The sequence below is a fragment of the Anarhichas minor genome, unplaced genomic scaffold (genome assembly GCF_050575085.1).
Source record: "Anarhichas minor isolate MPS153535 unplaced genomic scaffold, ASM5057508v1 ptg000002l, whole genome shotgun sequence".
Lineage (NCBI taxonomy): Eukaryota > Metazoa > Chordata > Actinopteri > Perciformes > Anarhichadidae > Anarhichas > Anarhichas minor.
The window spans coordinates 7365509-7388160 of record NW_027466448.1 but is presented as its reverse complement, the minus strand read 5'-3'; the positions used below and the strand labels follow the sequence as shown (position 1 = coordinate 7388160).

At 42.2% G+C, this 22652-nt stretch overlaps 1 protein-coding gene across 1 annotated transcript in view; it reads left to right on the top strand.

Moving 5' to 3' along the window:
* hcn1 (hyperpolarization activated cyclic nucleotide-gated potassium channel 1) overlaps nt 1-22652 on the top strand; it is a 58184-nt gene that overhangs the window by 25541 nt on the left and 9991 nt on the right. Inside the window, exons 3-6 of the mRNA XM_076087619.1 lie at nt 32-193; nt 9098-9316; nt 15206-15352; nt 18702-18942. Of these exons, the coding sequence (XP_075943734.1) occupies nt 32-193; nt 9098-9316; nt 15206-15352; nt 18702-18942 (769 nt within the window). The remainder of the gene's footprint in view (nt 1-31; nt 194-9097; nt 9317-15205; nt 15353-18701; nt 18943-22652) is intronic.

Here is a 22652-nt window from a genome sequence, read left to right as displayed (position 1 = left end):
CTCTCCTTCTCTCTTTCTCTCTCTCTGGCAGATTTTCCATATGACCTATGACCTGGCTAGTGCAGTGGTAAGAATATTTAATTTGATAGGGATGATGCTGCTTCTGTGTCACTGGGATGGCTGCCTCCAGTATCTGGTGCCTCTCCTCCAAGACTTCCCCCCTGACTGTTGGGTGTCCCTAAACGGTATGGTTGTAAGTATTACACACTCTTCTCTTTTGTTTGTTATTTTTGGCATTTGGCCTTTGCATTTCATGGCTACATACATGATATTGTGCTAAAGACTGAGGCTGAAGCTGCACTCAATTATAAGACATGGAAATAACAGGCGTGGTTCTTGAACTGCAGTGTAGGACTAGTCAGTCATAGCATTACAGTACAGTATGATGAGATAAATGTAAGGTTAATTAATTCTAAGGTAAGATGAAGGATGAACGGATATGTTAGCTCAGGTACATTTTATCAGGTACAATATTGAGCCACAAAGAAACATAGCTTAAAGAGGCAGTGAGACTACTTATAATACTACTGTACAGTGCATGAATACCAATGCTACTGTAACAGCAATGTGCAGCATTTTTTTGTCCATTGTCTGGCCTTCCCGAAATCCATGTGGATCTCCAAACGCAAAATTGCCTTGTTTGAGGTCTTTGGGGATTGTCTCTCCTCTCTGTGCTTTTCCTGTAACTGTGTTTTCAGCTTCTTCCACCTCTCTCTCTCTCTCTCTCTCTCTCTCTCTTGCTCTCTGAGTTGGGGTCAAACGGACTGTGGTTGCTCATCTCCGAGCAATGTGATAGTGTAGGAGTGTACGCGGGCCTCCTGGGTAATGCTGATTGTAACTGCTCGCTCGGGGAAACTCTCCTGCCCTCTCATCTCTCGCTCTCTCTCTGACGAACATCTCTGTACTCCACATGCACACTGGCTGCTCGGAGGCATCGGGCTGGAGGTGCAAAATGCCAGCTTTCCTCAACATCACCACCCTGTATCCAACGCTTATTTGTACTTTAAGGAAATGAGATGCCCAACTGAGCCCACTGCCAGCTGTGTTATTAATCCCAAACAGACATCATCCATCTGTGTTTGAAACCAAAATCTATTTGCAGCGATATAATTTCCCACATCACTCACAATTCCTCCTTGCTCAAGGTTACGTACGCAAACATGGGCAAACTGTTCCTTCATGTGCTGCAGCACCGCAGATGTTTTTCAGACTTTCCACTGATCAACATTACTCTGGATACATAATAACTTGTAATAACTGAGCTTAATCGTCTCTTTGCACTTGTGCTGCGTGTTGCCCCTCTTGCTCAGAATGAATCAGCTATATTCCCTCTCTTGTATGCAAATCGATACAAAATGGGGATCATGTAGAAGGCTAATTGGCTGCCCCCTGTGTGGCGGGATCATTCGCACTGTCAAAATCTATAGCCGTAGTTGGGGATTCGCAAAAAGGGCCTCTGAAGGAAACAGCTGATATACTGTAGGATAGCTGTGTGCTGGATGCTTATAGGCGACTTAAAGCAGCTGTGACTGTGACGTTGGTAAAATTAAACTGGAATAATTTGTATGCAGTGTGTCGAAACAACATTACAAAGATGTCTCCCAGCTCCTCGCAGATATAAAGTTTCTAGTGACATGTTCAGACTGCAGCTGAGACTAGCAGACCTATATATAGAACCTCACAGAGTGTGCCTGAAGGGACAATAATGCTTTCAAATCTCAGCAGTTTCACAACTTCTTGGATTAGGATTACCATACATTTAATGAATCTGGTCCATTTTTGCTTCTGATGTTCAGGTATGAAAACACAGACTGTGGCGGAGTTGAGGCTGCTGAAAGGATTAGTCGATTTATTGATTAGTCGATAGACAGACAATGAATCTGCAACCATTTTGAAAAGCCAAACATTCTCTGGTTCCAGCTTCTCAGATGAAATGTTTGCTTGTTGTCTTTCACTATTAAGACGGAACATCTTCAGGTCTCGGACTGTCGGTCAGACAAAATAAGCATTTTGAATAGTTACCTCGGACTACAGGCAATTACGGACATTTTATAAAAATCAATCATTTTTAGAGAATCAATGTCTTCACAACCCTTTTCTAAGAAACAAGAATAAAGAAAGAAATTAGTTTTAATGGCAGCGACAAGTGTTCTTTTAATTGAAATAAGATTTAAAAATGTGTACGATGATTTGTGAGTAATCCATGATGTTCACAAATACACTTTCCAGTTCACCAACCAATTTAAACAAATGCAAAAAAATAATAACTTTTAAATGCCTGTGGAAAGCTTCCTGTGCAAAAAAGTCTCCAACCTCACACAAATTAAATCCAATCCTCAAGTGAACAACTATAATGCACGTACACATGGGAAATACAGTTCACAATTGTACTTCTTGATTCAACATATTACTAAAAAAAACAATACAGAAAGCAATCAGTAACTTAATTTTGATACATATTCATATCCAACTTGCTTTCTGTTTTCATTTCTTCTCTGTTGTTATGACTGAATACTTGCATCGGACCTAAGTGTGCAGAACACAAGTAACGATCCCAAAAACAATTGATGAAATCACATGTTAGTTGCAGCCCTAAATGAGACATATTGGAAGCAAAATCTCTGTACTGTGGGATGTCAGCAGCTGACATAATGTCACTGACTGTGATGGGGTAGAATGAGCAATTTGTGGAATCTCATCCCTGTGGATCCTCGCAGAAGTAGAGGCCCCGTGTGCTGACTGCGCTCTGGCAAATCCGAAGTGAAAAGCCTGGCCCACATGTGGGATTCCTCTTCTCACACCATCGCAATGCATTAGTGTTCATAAGCTCACAATCTTGATAAGATAAGATATGTCCCATTATATATTTTGTTTGCATACATAATGCGATTCTCCGGCCTGACAGGTGAATGTTGCCTTCAAAGGTTGTGTCTTTCAGCTGCCAAAGAATGACTGCTTTAAATTCAGATTGCGTCATGTGTAGTTTCTGTTGTTGGATCGGCACTTTCTGTCTCCAGCTGTGAGAGGAAGAGTGGGGCCAACGAGGACTGCAGATACTGCTGAGTGGTGCAGCACCGGGTGTAGGGCCGTTATCTTCTTGACTAATGGCCTGAGAGTAGCTTCTTTCTCTTTAGAGGCTGCATTTACTCAATCACCAGACGAGATAATGCTGCCGTCGCTGCGTTGGCTCAGGTGAGAGGGTGATGGGATGTTACTTTTGTCTGCATGTGCAGGGGTAAAGATACAGTATGTGTTTGGTAGCATGGAGGACCATGTGTGTTTTGTGAGTGCTCACTGTTCCTGTCCAGTTCTCGTATTAAAGAGACAGACGGCTGAGCAGCAGCCTGCTGAGGATTGAAGTCTCAGAGAGATGTTGGTGGCTGACAGATAGACTGATAGCAGTAGACAGTGGAAAGCAAAACAGAAGGGCCTAACCATGCATAACTAGCCTTCAGCAGAGGTTGAAGGCTAGTTATGCACTACTTTTCCATTTATTTCTCCCCAAACCTCTGAATGAGTCACTTCTAACAGCAGGGCTCAGTCCGGAGTTTATGAATTAATCAAACTTCTTTCATACTTCTCTCCTCTCTCATGGCTTTTTCCACAACATGGCAACGCATTGGTTCCATCCGAGTAGGCTGCTTTTGTCCTGAAGCGAGCAGCTGTGGCTCCTCTTGTTAATTACTTGGTTGAAGAGTACATGTTGTTGGTTGACGTTGTTGGGTGTGTTGTTCTTTGCTGATAATACAGTAGGAGATTTCAATCACCCCTCCGGGAATCTCTTTGTTTACTCAGAAATGTGGGAGTATTTCCACCTCAGTTGTCAAAATGTCAAGCATGGAGCATGGTTGTTAAGGACAGCACTTAATAACAGTGGAGTTTCAAATATGTCAAGATCACTTTTGTTAAAAGGCAATAATCATCTGGAGAGTGCAGATACCAGACATGCCTTCTTTCATTTAACCCTTCTGATTCAGGGTGGCAGTGGCCGCTGGTTGCACTTGATTGGACACTAAAAGAAAAAGAATAAGTCACCGCACTCCTCACAATGTCACACTTGTTGTTGCATGTATTCATTAACCCTGAGATAAATTAGATGGGGCTTTTACCAAGGTGACACAGTTTAGTTATATATTATTAAAAAAATAAATATTCTGGCATTGTCTATACGAAACGATCAATCAAGAAAATAATTTGCAGAATAATTGTTAATGAAAAAAGTCATTAGTTTCGTGAGGAAAGCAAGGGAAGCCAAAAACAAATAAAAAATACAACAGCAAATACAAAGCTTGAGCAGGGCAACAAGGATCCTTCATGAGGACGGCTGAAAAACGTACAAAAAGAAGCCCAACCTTCACACTGAGATACACCACTGTGAGATACTTTTCTTGCCAACGTACAGTTTGGTACTCATGCAGGCCAGCAGATCCCTGCACTTGCTCTCTTATGGGTTCAAAGACTGTTGTGCCTTCTGTGCACTCCCAGGGAGAACAGCTTGTAGTTGGATTACGTAATTGAAAATGAACATTGTGCATCACATGCGTGGGACAGCTTGCCGGGTTTTAGAGAGTTATATGATTGAGTAATTAAAACCAGTTAATGCGGATGTTTCTGCTTAAAGGGCAGCGTTTACCTGGAATTAAACATGAAAATAAATCATACATTTGGCATGAAAACGTACCCAAATAGGACAATCTACACATGCACACGCACTCCAAAGATTCAAATGTTCACGATAATATGAAAGGAAATGTATTTTCCTTGGTTTTTACTTATTCACCAGTGTGCTGATAGCACAGATCAGTGACCACTCTATTTTTTGTTATTTGTCCTATGAGCACAGATGCTGTCGAGGGGTCATATCCTGTTGTTTACATCTGTGCGTCACGTCCTGTCAGTCTCATAATTACTCAATGGTGTCAACAACAACCAGCACCTCTGGGTCACACTCAACACCGGGCCGGTGGTGAAGATTCAAATGTCTTCCGCTCACATAACCAGACCCATCTTGTGTAACAGGACTGTTTTATAGAAACCTTTAAATTATATTTGAAATGAGCTGTAAATAATGAATTCTTTGAATTCATTTTACTCATGTACTTGTAAACAAAAGGCAGAGCTACAGAGAGATGAATATGCAGTAGCTGATGTCACTTGTTTTGCTGCCTCCAGAGCCTAAATGAATGTAGAACTCTCAAGGGGATTGTAGAGAATAGGGAGAAAAAAGTAGAAGCTGCCTTTTCTGGTGGTAATACTGCAATGACTCATTCTTCCCAAAGAACACGGCAAGAAAGTAATAAATAAATAACTGTCGCTTTTTACATAATGCAGGAAAATACACGTTTATGTCTGTTCTTTGATTACTGCTTTAAACAGACAAAATCAAACCAGCAATAATGCTTTCGAACAAGTCCCCCAAAAGGTCTAGCCTGCCTACATTTAAGAGGCTGTGTAGCCCTTCATCAGCAGCAGGTCTCTGAGGTCACCAGTGTTGTAGCTCCTACACTTTGAAACTCTCTCCAATTGGACTTAAGATCTATGGACACTGTGGACTTGCTTTTGTTGATAGTTTTTTGTGTCTTTTTTTTTTTTTTTTTTTGCTTGATATCTGCATTTCATGTCTTTTAAAATCACAGACAGGGTTTCTCTGCCACAGAGGTCAATTAGTTTCAGCGGCCGTATGTATTTCCATCCCCTCCTCCCATGTTTTCGTCTTACAAGAAGCCTCTACAACACGCCAAATTCTTACTGACGTCCTGTGAATTCTGCATTCAATTTGCAAAAGAGTTAATACTTCAACATGCATCTACTTTATGTGGGGTAGTTACTGTGGGCAGATGAAAACATCCTCAACATTCGCTTGGGGATTTTACCGGCTCCTTTTAGATCTTCCTTCAAAAATATGTACTGAAGTGTGCCCCAAAATAGCACCTGCATCATATGCTCTATATACGTATAAGCAAACATTAGAAATATGACATACAGTGCAATAAGATGCGACATAAAATCCCAAGCCCTATAACCTGTACTACAATAGGATTAGATGGCACCCTCATGCAGTCTGTTTATCTTTGCACCAAACGCATACAAGGACAAATAGCAAAAGGTGCGGTGAGTCACCCCAGCTTATCTGTTTTCATCCAGCTGAACTACAAGTCTGTGCTTTTCCATGCACACGAACAGCACAAACATTCTGCTGTGTTGCCCCCATTTCAACCACATGCTAAATGTACACATGTGAAATGACACCTAAGGCTCATGACCTTACAAATGGTATTTGTGCCAGTTGCATGGTTGGGTGGGATTGTTCTGGATGTGTGTGTGTGTGTAAATAGATTATAATGTGTATAATGATTAAAAAAAAAGAAAGATAATTATAATAGAAAAACTAACACATTTCAAAACACTGGTACAAATTGCTTTACAATAAAAACAGAACACATTTAAAACAGAACAAGGTGAAAGAGTGAAGTAAAATAAAAAAAATGTCATGAAACACAAATAAAATCCCAGAAAAGCAAGTCTATAAATGTGGGTTTTTGAAAGTGATTTAAAAGATGAGACAGAGTTTGCGGCCCTGATCTCCTCAAACACGTCATCCCACAGTCTGGGAGCTGCAATGGCTCTATCGCCTTCACGTATGAGTCTGGACCCTGGAATAACAAGGAAGGACGCAGCCAAGGATCTCAGGGTGCAGTTATGAATATTATAAAAAACAGTGGTTATTTGTCTGAAGACAGTTTAGAGAGAAAGAAATCAAAGCTGCCAGTACAAACAAACTGGACCCTATTTGTTATTAAAACTGGCAAGTGTAATTACGACACAGTTTCTAATCAATCTCTGAAAGAGTAAACTAATCAGCATGGAGATGGGAACTGGTGAGTCATCCAGGGCACATGATTAGCTGGAAATTCACTCATTTACTAAATCCCACTTGATGAACAGCATGGAGTCGAGCAAAATGGCGTGACAAAAGGAGGCATCAGCATGTGAACATGATCAGCATGTGAACATGATGGGGTGTGCTATATTACAGTGTGGCATTTGCCAGATTTAATACATTTTCTGGAGGTTTTATATTTCTTTCATTAGCTATTCTGTTTTGGGTGAGATAGACATTCTATATGGAGCGCTTTCTCAGCATTTCTTGTTCACAAGAGGTGAAGCTATTGGAGGAGTCAGCAATTTGGCCGTGGCTACGAGGCCCGTAGCGGAGAGCTGTCGCATTTGTCTCCAGATAGGAACCCACTGGGTTTCACAAATGTAGCCTCGATGGGCCGGTTTCGGGTTTGCTCACTAGAGATTTTGCACCAGAAGACATGACTTCTCCAGAGGCTGACATCAACAAAAAGTGTAGATAAAAGAAACTATGGATTGCAACTATAAAGGTAGCACATTTTCAAGTCTTCTATGTCTGATGTGGATTATAAAATTGGTGTAGGGCCAGGTCCCCCAGCGGCCCCACTAAGAGCTTCTGTTCGAAGAGTTCCCCGAAGGCCACAGTGTGCTGGAAACAAACCAGTTTGTACGACACATCATGCGAACAGGTCTGATAGCAAAGTCTGCTCTGTACTGCTACTCTCCATGTCTCTGCTGCTGCAAGGCATTCATAGTGTCACACGTTTGTGCATTTGAAAAGTGACAGAAGTAGTTGTGTAGAGAATATAAAGGAGAGCTGCGGGGAGATGTTCAAATCCTCCCTACTTTCTCACCTCACCACGCCGGGCTAATCGCTGCGAAAAGTGGGCGCTATTCTCTCATAGTTGGTTTCGGAAAGTTAAGGAACCTTTCGAACGCATTCACCCTTAATTCTGATGTCAGAAACGTGTGGAAGGAGAGGGTTTCAGACGCTGTTCGATGATCCGACAAGCAATTGAAGCTTGAAGCACACTGACCTAAAACATTCACTTTGAGGTTGTTACAAGAAAGCAACTTCATGACAACTTCATAGGGAGTGTTTATTCCCTCATGCAGGATACAATAACACATTAAGGGCCCTCAAAATCTGTTGGAAGAAATCCTACAACTCTACCACTGTGTGGGTCACTTGACCACCAAAGATTGTGGGGAAGGCCTTTAAGGCGTCTGTGCCCACGGGTCCCTCTTGTCGTGATACATTCGTGCCTCATAATACCTTAATCTCACAGTGCATATTGTCAAATGCTAATTATTGACAAGAGGAGACATAGAAGCTGTTGTTGAGCGGCAGAATTACACTTCTTCCTGCCTGCGTGTTTCCACGTCGGCAGCGACCAATCAGTTTCTTTTCAAACAACTTATTCTGAGTAATGACGGTATTACAGTGAAACACCATTAACCCAGCTGGACACATTATTGGATAATAAGGGCCTCACAAACCCGACTCGAGAGACTATCGTGTAGTAGACACACAAGACAAAGTCACTTTGTGAGGAGAGAGCATGCCGTGAACGATAAAGGGAATGACTCTCACTTAGCGCAAATTACTCCCCTTTCGTTTATAACAAGGGGCGAGAGTTCAAGAAAGTCGTTCATAACTGGCTCCTTACATTTTCAACCAGGGAGACCGCTATGATATGTTAAGCTGATATGTTACATGACTGTCAGCCGCATGTCTGCGTGGACACTGCAGCTCTGTATTTCTGGTCCCCTGCATCCAACATGCTGAATCCCATTGCAACTCAAACCAGACCTGAGAGAGAGAGAAAGGGGCACAGGGCTTTAAGGAAAACAATTCCTCTGGCTTTTGTAAATAATGCAAGTTTGGGGCTTTTTTCAGTACTTGCAAACATGAGCTGTTTTGCTCCGCTTGGCAAATGGTAAAAATGAATAAAACCAGGTAGGTCCCAGCAGAGAGGGTGTTGAAAGTGTTGAAATACTGAGTGAAGGAGGGGAAAGAAAAAGAGTTGGGTAGAAAGTTCAGCTCCTCAGTGAGGGCATTAGGCTGTGAGGCATGAAGAGTGTGCTGGCAGATTCTTTGGTAAAGATTCAGTGATCCATCAAAGGAAAGCCTGTCTTTATATTCTGCCTGCTGGAGAGCCTTCTCGCCCTGCCTTGCCTTGCAGTAACTCCCCCCCAACCCCTCTCTGTCTCTCTCTTTCTCCCTTTGCCCCTGCAGAATGTTTCCTGGGGTAAGCAGTACTCTTATGCCCTCTTCAAAGCCATGAGCCACATGCTGTGCATCGGGTATGGTGCCCGGGCCCCCGTCAGCATGTCTGACCTGTGGATCACCATGCTGAGTATGATTGTAGGAGCCACGTGCTACGCCATGTTTGTGGGCCACGCTACAGCTCTAATTCAATCTCTGGACTCCTCGCGCAGGCAATACCAAGAGAAGGTAAGCACCAAACAGTGACATTACAATATGAAACACCTGAGATGATGGAGATTAGGTTATACTAACTGCTTGGTATGAAGTACAAATCTTTCATGTTTTGTTGTTTTCAAGGTAAGTAATGCTAATAACCAGTGGGATGGTCTTAAATATTAATCTCAGGGTTTTGCTCCTTCCGACTGAATAAAATCCTGCTCATTGGAGCTAGGCTTAACTAAATTAGGCCTTCTCTCAGTGGCCCCATGGACCAATGGCTTGAGCTCTCGCAGATCACAATATCCGGGGCGATGACTAGGAAAGAGGATTTTATTTCCCCAAGCAGATCACATAAGACCAATGGGGTGAGGAGGTCCGTGACATGACTAACCACCTCAATGTCTATATGCTACCAGTGAACACATTTTATTCTTCCGTTTCATTTCAGTCCCTCTTACATCACTTTTTTTCTTTTTTTTTGCATTGAGGGTGATTATCCAGCATTTCGGCCGAGCCACCATCTGTGATCCCGCTGAGGGGCCTGGGCAACTCCCAGACCACATGGCCATGACTGCGATCTGTGCTCGCACGCAAGGAACTGACTTTAACTCCCAAACTTTGTCTGAGCTTGCAGAATTCCATGTACACACATACACTATAGTAGCGCAGGGGATTTCAGTCCTCTTCTGTGTGCTTTGATCCGCTGAAGGACATAGATATGATTAAAGTGAAGAGTCGATCTTTAACTTATGTGGTAACATAGATGACGTAATCACAGACAGACTGATTTATCCAACTGGTACAGTATGTAGTTATCTTTCAATATACATGATGTGTCAACTGAAACAGTTCTTAATTTAAGTGAAAGAGCAATAGACACAAATTGGTAAGGATCTGGTGTTGTAGTTCTCCTGCCGAATGATCAGCACAGCCCAAAAACTGTCATGTGCCATTGCCATATATATTAAATGGACATTGTATGACATTCTCCCCATTAATGAGAAGCAGGAGTTGGGACACTGCTGAGGAAATTGTCAGTGACGGGCCCAATCAGGTTCGGACAGAGAATCGAATCTCTTGTAGCAGCCCGGCTGTATTTATGTGAGCATATTCACAGACACACACTTAGGCAGGACTGGACTGATATACAAAGCACACTTCAATTATCGGCAGAGTCACCTTGGCTCTGACTATAACAAGACATGCTAAAATACCAGTTCATTAATTTACACCTTGCACATAAAAGCATTTAGCTGTTATCAATTCATTCTAAAACGATGTCCCGACCTTGCCAGACGCTTCCGTGATCAATGTGAATATAGAGAAACAACCCCCCTGTTGTTGGTCTGTGGTTTTTGGTGCAGTGTTGTTATACATGGCACTTAAAATTCATCATTAGGAGCACAAGCTTGTATGCCTTTATGTAAAATACAATATTAATTGCTACAGTATCATTATAGTACAAAGTCAACCACGCCTCGTATTTTCAAAAATAAAAAAAATGGTGTAAAAGAGGCCAAATCTAGTCAGTAGAATTATGAATTTTAAGTTTTAAGTTTCATCATCCTGTAATAGATTGAGAAAAAGAAAGTAATAATCACCAGGTTTAGCCATTAATTCAGGTTTTGATTGACAGAATAACAGATCAGAACTAGAAATGTTGGCAATTGGCTTGAAGGTGTTGTATAAAACACGTCATATAATCTTGCCAAAAACAAAATTCAACTCACTAAACTGTCTGCCAGAGTAGCAGCTGCTGAGTTGCGGACAGGTACAACAGCCCGTGTACTGGTAGTTCCTTTAGCTGTTTGCTGTTAGCTGTAGTAACACTAACTGTAATAGTTAGCGGTTAGCCAAACACACCATCTTAAACTATATAAGCAAGCTGATACAGCAGTGATACTGGTAGTTCCGTTAGCAGTTAGTAAACCACCATACAAAACAATAAAAGTGAGCCAACTGACCATTGATGTGAGTGGGGAGTCAGCAGGCTGGCGATGGCAGTATAAAACAGGCAAGGTGTTTTGAAAAGGTGTAAGTCCCCGCAACCATCCGAAGTCCTTGAGCATGCAGCCGATAACTGGGCACTCAAAATAATATGCAGTTTGGTGCAGCCGAACGCTAGAGTAGTCATGGACAGACACAGAGGTGCACACTCACTTACTTACTCGCATGATCCTCCTGGCAGAGATAATAATAAGTAAAAAATAAAACAAGTCAGTGGAATGGGTATTTCATTCACAGCATGGAGCTATTTTTTAAATAAGCTTGAATTTATCATAATTGAAAACATGATGATATGATAGATCATGGACAGATACGCAGATGTCACAGCAGACAGCACACGACAGCAAACAAGTCAGCCATTCGCAGCCACTGTTTGAATTAGTGACATGTGTCTTGCTCAGTATATGTTGTACCGGTACATCTGCTTCACAGCAAATCTGCTTTATCTACATCCCTCTTTAGCCGTTCGACATCCCTCCCGGGCATCGAACTGACAACTTTAAGGCTGTAAATGCCATGTCTGCGGTAACAGAGCCCCAGTGTGTAGCCAGATTCAGCTAGGGCAGATTTGCTGCATGGCTGTGCATATCAATGGAGCAGGCTGAGGAGCAGCAGGGATGGGTTCAGGGTGCTCAGCCTGTAGTCATTACATCTATCAACTGTCGCAGCCGGGGGGTTGGAAACATGGAGCGATGAACGTTGGTGTGAGGTTATAGACGTCGGCTAAGGACAGAGAATGTTTATGAAAAGCTGAGGAGGGAAGAGAACAAAAGATGCAAGTAATCATTCTTGAAGAAATGTTATACTTAAATTACAAAAGCCTTTTTCATGCTCTCAAGACCGAGGCCATCATTTGAAGAGATGGAAGGAAACAGATTTAGAGAAAGATATAGAGGAAGAGAGCAGGAGGGGGTGAAAGGAAATGACGGTGTAAAACGTGGATAGTCTCACGACATGCCTGCTGTGATGCCCTGGTGCTGAATCACTGTAAACCAGCACACAGCTGTGTGTCATCCAGCAGCTCTGCTTTAAGACGTATATAATCTGTGCCTTATTCATATACTGGGTTTAGAGTGTGATGTAAATCTACCTCAACTACTTGTGTGCCAATAAAAAAAAGTCATTTTTGCATTATAGAAGATGCAAAAACATGCATCTTGAACATCTGCGTTCAAGATGTTGGGGAAATTTGCTTGTTCACTGTCTTGCCGAGAGTTAGATGAAAAAAAGATTGCTATCACTCTCATGTCCGTGCTTTATGGAGCTACAGCAGTAGCTGTTAGGTTAGCTTAGCATAAAGACAGGAAACAGGGGGAAAGAGGTAGCCTGGCTCTCTCTAAAGGTAACAAAATCCACTCATCAGCAACTTTAAAGCTCACTGTTTAACACGTTATAACTTGTTTATATAATCTGTATAAAAATCGAAATGTAAAAACAAATTGTTTGTCAGGAAGCTAGCTGCTACCACCTGTTTCCAGTCTTAATGCTAAGCTAAACTAGTGATTTTAAAATTGGACTACTATTTTGTGCCAATAACATTTCTGAAAACATGTTACTTTCGTGTTTTCAACAGCTTTGTAGAATATAAAATGGGTATTCCCTCAAAGAGAGAAATAAAGACATTTGATTGTCTCTGCCAGATGACACACATAGGTATCAAATCCATTTGTGAACGATCCATTTGAGCACATGAAACCTCTCTATCTTGTCTCACTAAATTGTCGTTTCTCATCTTAGAACACATTCACCAGCAGCAGATTTTTTTCGTAAGCAAGTGATAATTAATTGGGATTTACCACATTTTACAGTACATGAAGACATTATTTATGGGGTATTGTTTTGCAGACAACAGAAGCCCCTCGGGCTGTATAAAATCCACAGGAAGGCCTGACGGTGCCACTGGCAAGAACAGAAGTGGGTTAATTTCGTACCAAAGGGTTCATTCCCATGTGAGCTCAGGACTGACTATCTTTAGAGAGAGAAAGAGAGGATGGATGAGGAGGAGTGTAGTCAGCATTTATCTAAATTGCTCCATTAGAAGGGATAACCAATACAATTACAAATTAAGTCATCATTATGACAACAAGGCCTAAAGCTGGAGGCCACATATCACACCTGAAGTATCGGGGCTGTTATACCATGCTCGGTGTCTAGATAGGTGCAACACTCAGCTTCGACTGTAAACTCATTCACAGTATCAGTATCATCTTTCTGCAGCAGCGAAGGGAGTTAATGAAGGAGGCATTGTGACTTAAGTGTCTTCTCTCTCACTGACAAATCTCATTTTGTGGGCCATGTTTGTATCATTAGAGCCTGCCACTGGACTAGACTCCCAACCACACAGCTACTGTTGGCTCTCACCCACTGTTCTGTTGTAATTCCCAGAGGCAGTGTGGGAGACAGTGTTTATTTTCAGGTGTCAGGGCCTTGGACTGTCTGGGAAGATTGTTTTCACGACCCTGGCTCTGTCTGCGGAAAGGCCTGTGGGAGGAAACCGACTGAACAAAATAGATTAGCTGACGTGTTCTCTCTTTTCCCCTCTTCTTTGGGTCAATACATGCCTTCAGGTTAATGTGGATAGAATTTGAACTTCCACAAGGATGAAATGAATGACCACAAACAGGACAGTTCCCACATCTCATTACTGGCAGTGTTGCACAGAAAAAAATAAATAAGTAGAGCCATCTGGCTTTCTGATAGTGAGGCCACAAAATGGTTTTATCCTTTCCATTTCATCCATCCTTCTCCCTCCATCACAGTAATAATAATAACAGCAATTTTTAATAGCATTATGTTTTCATTTCAAATCACCATCAACTCTTTGGGAGATACATCCCTCTAAATCCAGAGAACTGAAACACATTGCGCTTGGTACAAATTGTATGAATAGCACAACTAGTAACTATTTAACCAGTGATTTAATTCACAGTAACAATACCCTAAATTAGATTTTAGTTGCATTTCTATGTATTCAAAAGTAGTCAAATCTGAAGAACAAATAACTGTTCATTTTGCCTAAATCATTGATGCTAGTGGTACTAGCTGTAAATACCTCCTAAATTGATTTTAACACAAAATGGCAAGTTAGTTATGTCTCCTTGTCGTATGAATTGAAATGGGAAATTACAAAGGTTTATAACTAAAATACTTTTTTTAAAGGAAGTTAGTAATTTTCAAATGCACTTTTATTTTATTTTAAATTAATAATCTCTGATCGGGAAGTTAGGTAAAACATTTCTGATGAATACACTGTAATGATGATACATTAACAGCTTATGGGCAAGGCAAGTTTACCTATATAGCACAATCCATACATTACATTTGAACTTAAACAGGTAACAACAGAATAGAGAGAGAGAGAGAGAATCCCTTTGGCGTCAACCTTGACGCTAAAATCAATACTGTACTCGGCACAGCTCATGCACTCAGAATTAAAGAAATCACAGCAAAATATTCAAGAGAAATCATGCAAGTAATTATCAGCCATGCAATCTGTGCCATCTGGTTTGTTGTCATGCAGCCTCAAAATCTCTCCAGGTTATCAGGTATACCTTGCTAGTTCACATTAGATCATAGCTTGGTTGCCCAATAGGACTGGGCTTCCTGCATGGATGAGATAATCGGAACTGCTACCTTGGTCTGACATAGCCGCGGGCCTGTACTTGTTCCTACTTTCCTTCACTACCTGCCTCCCTCGTTCTGTCTCTCCCTCCCCACACACACACACAGAACCAGGACATGGCACTGTGACTGTGTGAGAGCATGGCTTGTCCTCAATACAGAGACACAAATACACACTCGGTGAAGACCTTTGTGTGTTTATCCAAGGTGCAGCACTGCTATTAGAATGTTTGGTGTACACATAAACATGCAGCAACTGATGATCGTCTGCTTTCTTTGTCTTCCCAGTACAAGCAAGTGGAGCAATACATGTCCTTCCACAAGCTTCCAGCAGACATGCGGCAGAAAATCCACGACTACTACGAGCATCGCTACCAAGGCAAAATCTTTGACGAGGACAACATCCTGAGTGAACTCAACGACCCTCTCAAAGAGGTGAGACAACTTCTCTCTTAAGACCCTAAACTGAATCGAAGCACTGGTTCTTTCACTTAGCAACATTTAGAAATCTTTTTGAGAGTGTTCATTTGAAGGTTTATTTTTGGAACAGGTAAAAAAAAGAAAAGTTCTTGACAGGTAAGCTGTCACACGGTGGTTTTAGTTTGGGAACATGAATGAGTTTATTCCCTCAAGATGAAGAGTGAATCTTCATTTGGCACCTTCATGTGTGCTGCACCTGAAACTGAAATACCAACACTTGTCATCTCATCTCCGAATGTTAAAGGAGAAAAAAAACGGCAAAACAGATTCTCCTCAGTATCCTGGGTGAACCCGGAGTGAGCATCCATCAGAGATATGAAAATGATCTGCACAGAAACATTACCTGAGCCTCAATTTCAGCAAACAACCTGAGCTCCAGAGCTGTTTGTTTTATATACAATATTCACAAGTCATCAGTGTAGCACAGATACACAGCCACACAGCCTGAGGATCAAGAGTACTATATATTATTCACAAAGGGAGGAAATGAGAAGGAATATTAAAGATTATCGTGGAGTCGGAGAACAGTTTTGAAGTCCCTGGCTGACCCCCTCATAGCAGCAGATTACATGGGTAATTAAGCAGAGGTGGATGAGAGAGGAGAGCACTGAAAAGCAAAGCAAGCGTAGGGATCGTGACCATCTTTCATGTAGCCCCATTAAGTCACCATGCAGGGGTGTTGGGGAGCTGCTGCACCCATCCTTTTTTCTTTTTTTTTGGAGGTATGACTTACTACACAGAAAATCCTACAGGCTTAGTCCACCGTGCAAAGCAAGCAAAGTTAAAACCTGCATAGAGACAGCGTCGCACAGTGAAAGCTATGCCCATGGGACAGACGGGTAACAACAAATCGGCAGAGCGAAACAGGGCACGTGGACGAGCTTACGTTGGCCATTTCAGTGAATAACTGTTCCAGTTAAGCTATTTCAGTTATGGATTATTTCAACTCATTCAGAAAAAACTCATCAAAGTGTTTTCTGTGTTGTTCATTTTCTACACTCACATCATTATTTTCCAATAAGCGAGCGCTCTCTTCTGTATGAAAAGTAATTTCCAGAGAGATCAGACTCTAATTGCAATGTTGTTGCAGGTGAAAGTAAAGATTTGATTAGTCTTCTGTTGTGTTTCTGATTCAGGATCCTGTAGTTTCAATACCTTCCCTCTATGTTTTCTGGCTTTAGTCCACTTTATTTACTTTATTCGCTCAGTCTTTTTGCCCAGAAAGACATGAAAATAAAAAACGAGTTTGTACGGGTAATCTTTTGATTCCTGCTGCTACTGTACTACTAACTCTATGGAGTGCAATGGATTGTTTTCCCCCTCATGAAAGGTATGCGGCCTGTTTATTCATAATCTGTAAAAATGAAAAACTTTGTCTGATCATCAGAATTCCAATAAAAACAAAAACCCAGAACGTGTCAGAACAGTACAGTGAGTGAAACAAAGTATGGAAAGATTACTGAATGCTGCATCCATGCTGTGTTATCATCAATTACTGCCATGTTCCACCTTGATAATTTAGTATTTAGTTACCCAAATGCATCCCACCTCTTCTGCTCTTAGACTATCCTTCTAAAAAGCGAGATGAGTAATGTCGCCCTTCATGCCAGTGCCAATGCCACTTTTCTAAATGAGCTTGCTTTTGCCATCTCCTATTTGAATCATATCAGACTAAGAGCAGCTGTACACTTTACAGACAGTAATAAATTACAGCTTTCTCAGGTAGATGCATCTTGTTTTGTCAGTGCGCTACAACTAATGGCGCCTTCTCTGCGAGGCTCGGACTACTTGGCTTCTGTAATAAAGGAAAGGGACAGTGTGGTTTGTTTTTCAATCTCTGCGTCTGTACCCTGGTCCCTAACCAGTTAGCAGCCAGGAATCCATCAATGCAGCTCCATGCCAGACCCATTCCAGGTAGACTGACTCAGACTGAGCTAGCTGAGTCGGGCTGATTGCCACTGAGTGTCCAGCACAATTTTGGGGGTGTTGACTTATAGGTCAATTTGGGATCAGAATCAGCTCCACTTAGCAGCACTCCAATTCGCTTTGGGTCAAATGAGGGCCATGAAATCAGCCCAAGTGTACTTTAACTGATTCTGGCACATCATTCATCACAAGTCTTTCATGAGTCTTGCCAACCAGGTGTGCCAGATTGAGGCTACTCAAGCAATTCTGACCACCTGGGACTCACATGACAACTCTTTTTCAGTGGATGAAATAGCTTTGGGTTTGATGTGTAGGTCAAAGGTAATGATGCTTAAAGGAAAGCCTTCAGTTAATCATCCTGGTGTGCAGCTATGGATAGTGGTAAAATAAATTTCAAATTCATCTGCTGAGACGTCAGACTTCTCATTGATGTTTTTTTAATATATATTTTAGTTTTACTGTGTGTATAAAAATGCTGATGTCTCAGATGTCCATGAATGCACCAACAGATAATTGTGCAAACAAACTGTTCTGCCATAAAAAGTGAAAGATTTTCAGACTAGTAACACAAAAAATGTCAAATATAACCATGTGAAATCCATGCAGTTTGTCATTAATGGTCAAAAATATAACATAACAGTCAGACTGTTTCGCTGTTCTCTCTATTCCCCCCCCCCTCCCACCCTGTTTCCTTTCCTCTGTCTCACACTCGTCTCTTATTCTCCGCCATATGACAAATCTTTAAATAGGCATAGCCAAAGATTGTTTCCCCAAGAAGACTCCTGGCTGGGCATGAAAATTGCTTACTATCTAATTCATTAGTTCTGGTGCATGATTGAGGTCAGAGCCCCGTGGCATTAGCTGACACCGGCATCTGAGGCTGAGCTTACATCTCTTTGCGAGCGTCCCAGAAATTGGTTATCTCTCTGTCAATGTCCTGTTGTCACTGGAGGAGAGTTATCCCTCACCGGGGGTCAACGACACACCGACGCAGATGCCAAGTGCCACGGCTTCCCGTCTGCACAGCGACAAAGATGTATGGGTAAACAGACAACAAGCTCCTAATCTCCTGCTGGGTCTGAGGGGACAGGATGAGACCAGAGAGATGGCCTGCAGCCGGCACCAGAGAGCAAACTCATCAGGGTCTGACTCGTGTGCCAAAAAGTTTCTTCTCAGGAGGGATGGGAAGTGCTTTGGAAGTATTAGGGATAAAGCAGCAATACGCATCCAAATCATTTATGCCGGCAGAGAAAAGCAGCAGAAATGAAGGATTTGTGGTGGTGTGTCAGACGACCCAACTGATGCTCATTTTTTTAAGTTGTAGGTGGAAATTATAATGACATGATCTCAATTGTTTCTTTTTCTTGTTCTCCACCAGGAAATTGTCAACTTCAATTGCCGTAAGCTTGTGGCCACCATGCCTTTGTTTGCCAACGCGGACCCCAACTTCGTGACGGGGATGCTGAGCAAGTTGAAGTTTGAGGTCTTTCAACCCAACGACTACATAATCCGAGAGGGCACTGTCGGGAAGAAGATGTACTTCATTCAGCATGGTGTTGCGAGTGTCATCACCAAGTTCAACAAGGAGATGAAGCTGACCGACGGATCCTACTTTGGAGGTTAGAACAAAATCGTGACAAATGGAAATCCGTTTTTGAAATACTTTCTTCCATAGATTGACACATGAGGATACATACATTAATTGTATACGTGGGTACTGCCATGCAAGAAAACCAGTCACGAATGCATTCCCACAGTATGTTCATACGGTAATGTATTGAGACACGACTCTAGCCTGAGGTCTTGCGTTTGATGCTGTTTTAAGTTATTGTAGATGTAGATTCTCATTAACCAGTGTTGGACGTTAGTCAGCTTCTGCAGTTACGTAACCACTCATCTGGTTGTTGGAGTAGGCCAAAGCATGGATCAGGTTTCCCTTAGGACACACAGAGGTTCCTCCCCCACCCTAACCCTCACATACACACATGTGCATAACTATTCTCCCCCTCCATAAGTTCCTGCTGCATATACTTGGCACTAACAAGAGCAGCCAGTGTAAAATCATGAGCTATTCCCTCGTTCTGTTCTCTGTCTTCCTTTCTCTTTCTCTTGGCACGAGTCTTATCCCCTCTGCAAAACATTACAGTTATCATTCATTTTTTAAATGTCAAATGTAATTTCATTGCACGTTGTTTACTCAAACACGACAATATCTGCCTGCGGATTTTGTCAATGTGAAAGCAAAGTAAAGTTTCCGTTTTTAGAGGATCTTGCATATTTTATCTCGTGAGTTCATCCCCACTATGGAAGGAGGCTGAGGAGTCTAAGAATACCTTCGCTTTGGTGTGTCTTGCTGCATGCCGTTCATGTCTCACAGGCGAGCTAAGGAAGGCAGCGAATCAAAAAAAGAAACGAGTCGTCTTTTTTCCCTGCTTGTTCAAACCACAGGATTGTTGTCATGCCACTAAGAGTGCAAAACTCCACAGTATATATGGGATTGCCAGAGGAGAGGGTGCGTTTAGAGTGGACATACGGTAAGATACGTGGCAGTTGCAGTGCAGTTCATACAGTTAATCCTCTGGGGCTGCAGCTCAAGAGATATTCTGCTAAAGAATCATTGTGGCACAGAACAAGAAGATCTTGATTAAGAACCTAAGCTGAAATGTCAGGATAAAACCTTAAGCCAATAAGGCTCTGACAAATGGATCGTAATGGCGGTGAGCGGAGGGCATTTATCAAACAACTTCAGATTAAAACAATGAAACTGCAGCAGCTTAACTGGCCACTGCTTCCAGTCAGAGGATGAAAAGTAATAATGGTAGTTCTAAGTCGACTGAACAGTGGCGGGCAATGCTATACTTTGATGGTTAGACGCTCGCATATCATCAGTTAAATTCTAAAGATCTGTGTTATAACAACTATGCTTGCTCTGCAGAGCATAATGTCCTGGTGACACCCAGGAAGCTAAAACTGTTCAGTCTTGTGTATCCCCTGCTGGGCCCTCTGGTGACTCTAACATATAATTAATTTACAGCGGCTACAATCAATATTCTTATGCTAAACGTGTATCAAATGACAATGTGAACGAGGATGGCTCATTGTGATTAGTTATCACCTGAATCTGCAGCTCCCCTCAACAGCTTTACAGTGAGTTTCAGTTTATTGTTTATAGTTTTCCAGCCGCATCCTTTTGGTTCACTCTCACGGCTCTCATGCCGGCATTTTTGGCCGTTTTCTGCCAAAAAGCTCAAAACACTCTCTGTATGCTACCTGCTCAGCACCACACAGGTAGCGGTTGGAGTATTTAGCATTTCACCAAGGAGATGCTAGAAAACAAAAAAACAGCTGAAAGAAAGAATAATATTGGACTTACAAGTAACATCCCATATCAACTTCAGAAGTCTTGATAGGTCAATGTCATGTCCTCAAGTTGTGTCCAAAAAACGCAGGTATATATAATATAACCCAAAATCCAGCAAAATCCTCACTTTTTAGATGCTGAAAAAGACCAAATTTTGAAATACAGGACATTTTGAAGATTATTTTGTACCACTAAAGTATTAACTCTACTTGTGTTGTGCTTCCTTTCTGGTGTGCAGAGACTCACAAATAACAGTCCAGATTGATTCAGCAGAATGCAAAAGAGTTCATACTTTAAGTGCAATAAGTAGTGCAGGAAGCTGAAGGAGAATGTTCAGTGAAACATCAGCATCTAAAATCCGTTCAGTGAAACATCAGCATCTAAAATCTGTTAAGTGAAAAGAGAAAAAACCATACAGAGAACATGGAGAACATGCAGTCCATGTTCCCATTTAATCTTTTAATTAAAATATATGTGTTGCATCTGTCCAAATAATGAAGGGCCCACTGTTCTTTTTGCCGTGTTCAGTCCGTGCCAGCCCACCTGCTCTGGGAGCAGCTGGCTGTACCGGGCACCTCACTCTTCCCCCTTTCCTCCGAGGATTCACGCTCCCCTTACAAACCAGGCCGAACCGTGGCTAGAATGAGAAATCGGTAAAGGGGGGACTGAGACAGACACAGAGGGAGGCAGAGCGAGTAACGAAACCGGGCCCAGCCACAGGAAACTATTAGCATACTAATGAGCAGGACATCGATGAGGACAGCAGGTCACAAAGCACCCCCCCCCCCCCTGCAACGGTCAATGCGTGCTGCACAGGTATCATAGTAATCACTCCTGGACCTCTGTGAATAGGATTACATATTGGTAGCACACAGCTCCACAGTCGCTCTGAGGCAAAGGGACTAGTAGAGTGTAATGTAGTCATTGACAGACAGACAGTGCATGGAACTCCCTATTGGGCTTAAATGTCTTAGTCGCATGGGACTCCCTCTCTCCTCGGTCACATCCGTTTAAGGAGAAGGGTAAGGGTAAGGGGGGGGGGGGGGGGGGGGTTGCCATTGGAGTATGTGACACATGAAGTGATGGCAACTTTCCACAAATGCTCCTGGGGTCAACTGTGATGATTTGTTGCTAGGTGACGGACACGTGCATCGTGTGAAGCGTTAACAGGGCCATGCCTCACACACACAAACATACAGACACACACACCCACACACACCTTGGAATACACATGTACACAGACAAAATGTCTTTCAGGTGACAGAGAGAATATTTCCCTTCAAAAGACTTTTTAAATATTTGTCTACTCTAAAAGTTGTGCTTAAAGGCCGTTAATGTATTAAAACATGGATCAAGTAGTCATCAAAAGTAGTTGAGTAAGAGAGGCTAGTCGACTACTTTAGTTGAGTCCCACCTAAATACACAAATATGCACACATGGATGTTTGTGTTTTGGGAGATGTCTGGAGTGTAGCTGCACATTTTGATGTATGATGAATGTATATACCAGTGTTCAAACAGTGAACATAAGCGCCGTCTAAAAATACAGACTCTTCCTGCGCTCCGTCAGCCGATTATCAACTGTCATGTTCTCAAACAGTCACTCACAGCTGGAGTTCATTGTAGTCTGACAAAATGAATTAGTACAGTTGGAAAGCGCTACTCCAACAGAGGAAAACTGGGAGGAGGAGCAAAATAGTTTTGTCTCCCACTGTTGCCTGCTTCATTATAAAATGCAGTTATGGGGGAGGTGTGGCTACTTGACAACAGGATCAAAGCGGAGCTAGCTAGCACGTTGTCCGTCTCACTGATGAATAAGCGGAACATAAATGAAGGGCACCACCACATTGGCCTGTGGTCTGAGTCCCAATATTGTGATGTCTGGGAAATACCTAAATGTTTCCTTTGACGATTTTACAACAAGGCACGAATAATTAAGAATTTGTCGTAGACGGTGTTACACAAAGTC